The sequence below is a fragment of the Sinocyclocheilus rhinocerous genome, unplaced genomic scaffold (genome assembly GCF_001515625.1).
Source record: "Sinocyclocheilus rhinocerous isolate Xijiao unplaced genomic scaffold, SAMN03320098_v1.1 scaffold259, whole genome shotgun sequence".
Classification (NCBI taxonomy): domain Eukaryota; kingdom Metazoa; phylum Chordata; class Actinopteri; order Cypriniformes; family Cyprinidae; genus Sinocyclocheilus; species Sinocyclocheilus rhinocerous.
This window is the reverse complement of record NW_015635083.1, coordinates 637,995-642,210: the sequence shown is the minus strand read 5'-3', so window position 1 is coordinate 642,210 and position 4,216 is coordinate 637,995. Positions and strand designations below refer to the sequence as shown.

The 4,216-nt window shown below is 37.3% G+C and overlaps 1 protein-coding gene across 1 annotated transcript in view; it reads right to left on the bottom strand.

Annotated features, from left to right (window-relative positions):
- Window positions 1-4,216, bottom strand: part of LOC107746695 (neurofibromin-like) — a 68,320-nt gene that overhangs the window by 44,447 nt on the left and 19,657 nt on the right. Inside the window, exons 18-22 of the mRNA XM_016560989.1 lie at window positions 3,754-3,827; window positions 3,517-3,600; window positions 3,091-3,435; window positions 652-791; window positions 367-489 (exon numbers count right to left, since the gene is read on the bottom strand). Of these exons, the coding sequence (XP_016416475.1) occupies window positions 367-489; window positions 652-791; window positions 3,091-3,435; window positions 3,517-3,600; window positions 3,754-3,827 (766 nt within the window). The remainder of the gene's footprint in view (window positions 1-366; window positions 490-651; window positions 792-3,090; window positions 3,436-3,516; window positions 3,601-3,753; window positions 3,828-4,216) is intronic.

Genomic DNA, 4,216 nt, shown 5'->3' with positions numbered 1-4,216 from the left:
TTACAGAAGATTTTAAATTTAAATAAATGCTGTTCTTTTGAACTTTCTATTCATCATATATATATATATATATATCATGGTTTCAACAAAAATATTAAGCAGCACAAACGTTTTCAACGTAAGCAAATCAGCATATTAGAATCATTTCTGAAAGGTCATGTGACACTGAAAACTGGAGTTATCACTGCTGAAAATTCAGCTTCGCCATCATAGGAATAAATTACATAAAGTATATCCAAAAAGAAATCATTTAATTTAAATTGTAATAATATTTCACAATATTAATGGTTTTATTGTATTTATGATCAAATAAATGCAGCCTTGGTAAGCATAAGAGACTTCTTTCTAAAACAAAAAACATTTTACCTGAATTTCATCTCTTGGCAGAAGGAGAGGTCGTCCCTGCGTTCCATCATCACCTCCACTAGCTGGCACAGCTTAGTTTTGATCTGAATGGCATGGACAACATTCCCTAAAATACGCACATACCTGAGAGAGGGAGCATTAAAAAAAATCCTTTAATGGAAAAATAAACTTCTTAATGCTCTTTTTATTAAAATGCCATGCAAATCCAGTGTTTATACTAACATTTTTCCTAACCTCTTTTTTTTTTTTTTAAAGAGCATAGGAAAGTGTAAATCAAAGTCTCACCTAACCAGGTTGAGCATCATGGTTTCAATGCTGGCTTGACCGAGGTGCTCTGAGCTTCCTTCAGTGTGACTGTCAAGCAGGTTCTTCATGATGGCGATGGTCTGCTCAACAAACAGCGTGTTTGTGTCTGTAATGGGAACCTATAGAAGAAATTGAGAAAGAACAAAGATGCTGGCACAGAATGTGGCTGATGCCTATGCAGAATGTGATATGATACTGATAATATGATATGAAATGCAAATACTACCGCATTTACAAAAGATTCCAGTGTTTAATGCATGTTAGATCATTCTAGATTAAATAGATCACTAAATGCTGATGAGACAGTATTTAAAAGGAGTGCATTGTCTGGATTGATCTGACAATGTTGGTATTCTGCCACCTTGTATCCAAAACTATACATGACAGCTATTTAGTGAAGAATGCTTGATAAGTTGAGTAATTTGTTCTATTTGTTGCCAGTATGTTGTATAGAAAATGAAGCATAAATTTAGCAGCATTTTTGCATTGTGGCTTTTTCACGAAAATTAGATACTGTTGAGCTGAATTTACAATCATTTACAAATATTTACTAAATATGATCAAATATTTAAATATGCCATAAATAAATATTTAAACATACAAATATAAATACACACTCATATACAAAAATATAAATATACAATATAAAAAATATAAAACCTTAATCTGCAAAAAGCATTAATGCTCTGAAATAAATGTTATTATATAATGATTTTACAATAATTTATTTTCATTATGAAATTCCTATTTCATACATAATAAAACATTTGCTTTTTATTTGAGTGCAGTATTAACTAGAGCCCGACCGATTTTTTGGGAGCCGATACCGATGGACGGACGACGATAATTTTGGACACTTTCCCATTCGTGTGTCCAAACTTTTGACTGATACTATATATAGAATACAGTATATACATAAACAGAATATATATACATAAACACATTTTTTGCAATGATCACTCAAATGAGGTGATCAAATACTTATAATGACGTGACAAAGATATGTAATGGAGGCAGGACAATTAACAATTTTACAATAAACTTTATTATCCAAAATGAGTCTGACATCAGTGCACTGAACAAGTAAAGTTGAAGTCTATTCAACTTTATTTAAATTCAATTTCATTCAACTTTATTCCATTGAAGTTTATTTCACTTCAAGCCCTCTCGAACGCCACCCTCTGCGCGTCGGTAGCCCCCCGGGATAGCCAGATTGGTCGGCGCCTGACCCGCAAATTTAACCGCCCGTAACTCCCGGACCCCGGGGACTATAGACACGGGGATGGTCTCATTCGAAAAGGGGCCTCGAGACGTACACTTGATTTGGCGTTCGAGAAGGTTCCTTGAGCTGAAGGGATCCCCCGTTTACTGAGAAAAAACAAGATTTGGTTTTTAAAAAGCCTTTTTCCAAAAGGTACATCTGGAAAAAGGGGGGTCGTCTTATAATCAGGGTTGTCTCATATTCGGGCCAATACGGTAATATACCGCTGTAAATAAATACAATATAAATTCACATCTCGCACACTTTAATGCCCTCTGAATGTAACGTGTACGTTCCCTTGGAACTGGAATAATGGCGGAATATCATGTGAAGTCCACTTCACAGGGCACTTATAGTCGAATAAGACAACACTTGAATGCTGCTGTCTGAACAAGAGACCTCCTTACTGAAGTGAAAGTGTTAGCTGGTGTCACTATCTAGCGAACACGGCAGCGGATCTCCACCAAATTCGGGGGCTCCCTTCAGCTCGAGGAGCCCTCTCGAACGCCACCCTCTGCGCGTCGGTAGCCCCCCGGGATAGCCAGATTGGTCGGCGCCTGACCCGCAAATTTAACCGCCCGTAACTCCCGGACCCCGGGGACTATAGACCCGGGGATGGTCTCATTCGAAAGGGGGCCTCGAGACGTACACTTGATTTGGCGTTCGAGAAGGTTCCTTGAGCTGAAGGGATCCCCCGAATTTGGTGCGGATCCGCCACGCTGTTACGGAGATATGGCCGTTCAAAGTTTAAATGGTATTCCATTCACTTAAGCTTTATAGCGTTTCATCCAGGTTGCCAGTAGCAAACAATGGAGAAACAATGGTGAAATTACTCGACAAACTACGTAATTACACCATTTACAAGCATTTTATCTGCGTTTTATGTTCTGTAAAAAAAAAAAAAGTCATATCGGTGGCATATCTGAGGCATATTCACCGGTACCGATATATCTGCAACAGGCTCCTATCGGCCGATAAAATCGGCAAAACGATATATCGCTCGGGCTCTAGTATTAACCAGTTCTTTGTGAGAATGATCTTTATGTTCTGAATGTGTTAACTTACACCTCCACATACATGAAATAAAAATATAAAGTGCAATACTTCGAAAACAATATCTAATCCTACAGTTGCATGCCATGATTATCATCTCTTACCGGACCCTGGGTCTCAAAAAACCGGCCGATGCTGTTGCGTAGCTTGGTGAAGAGCATAGGGTAGAGAGCTGGACTGAGCTCCAGTCCCACAAGGTCTTTGACGTTGGTTCGAATCTGCACGCCCACCTTTTCATGTGTACAGACCATGAGACCCAGCAGACGGTCCAGAAACCTGTTAAGAGACGTCTCGCTGTTCACCTCACAAGAGCCCATAGAGATCATGGAGCCCTTGCGTTCGGTTAGGGGTCCCATAGGAGGACTGTAGGTGCCTAGGCTAGGGGTGCTGCGCTGATGGAGACAAACCCCTCCCAGGGCACACAAGAAACCGGTCATGTTGATCCACTCCTGAGGACAGAGGAAAAAATTGTTTGTAGAGGAGGAAAAAAAAGTTATATACACCTTACTGATTATCGTTCTTTTAACTACCTGTCCATCTTCCACTTTGTTTTTCGGGTGGTTGAGTATCTGTTTAGTAGCTTGCTCCCATTTTGCACATGTGTCTTCCCATGCCTAAGATTGAAAAAGGTCAAATTTGAGTCAACTAAAATGAATAGAGAAGCTGCAAAAAAGTTGCAATGGATCTGAATGATTAGCAATTAATACCTGGAAGAAAAAAAAATGTACATCTTAAATTCACATAAGTTGACAAAAAGAAATCCTTACCTCTACATTTCCAGCTGTAGGGCGTTTTATCCTCCTTAACAGCGCCATCACTCTCTTCTGAAGTGTGTTGCGACCTGAATGCACATATAGTTTTATTTTACAATGAGACCAAAAAATTTTTTTCCAAGAATCCATGCCACTAAATCATAATATTAATCAGAATTTATGAATATCAGTATCAAACGTCATATTGACGGGCAAAAATTTATTAATTAACTAAATATATGTATTATTATTATAATATCAATTGCTATTTTCTTTATATATCCATAAATAAATAAATCCACATAAGTATTCATGACCACAAATAAAAAAATAATACATTCGTTCATTCATTTAGTTACATTGGTATTAACTGTTTTACAAAAATATTACCACATTAGTAATTATGGTCTTAAATGAATAAATACATTTATCAAATTTTTTCTAGCTATATCAAATAAGTAAATAAATGATATATATA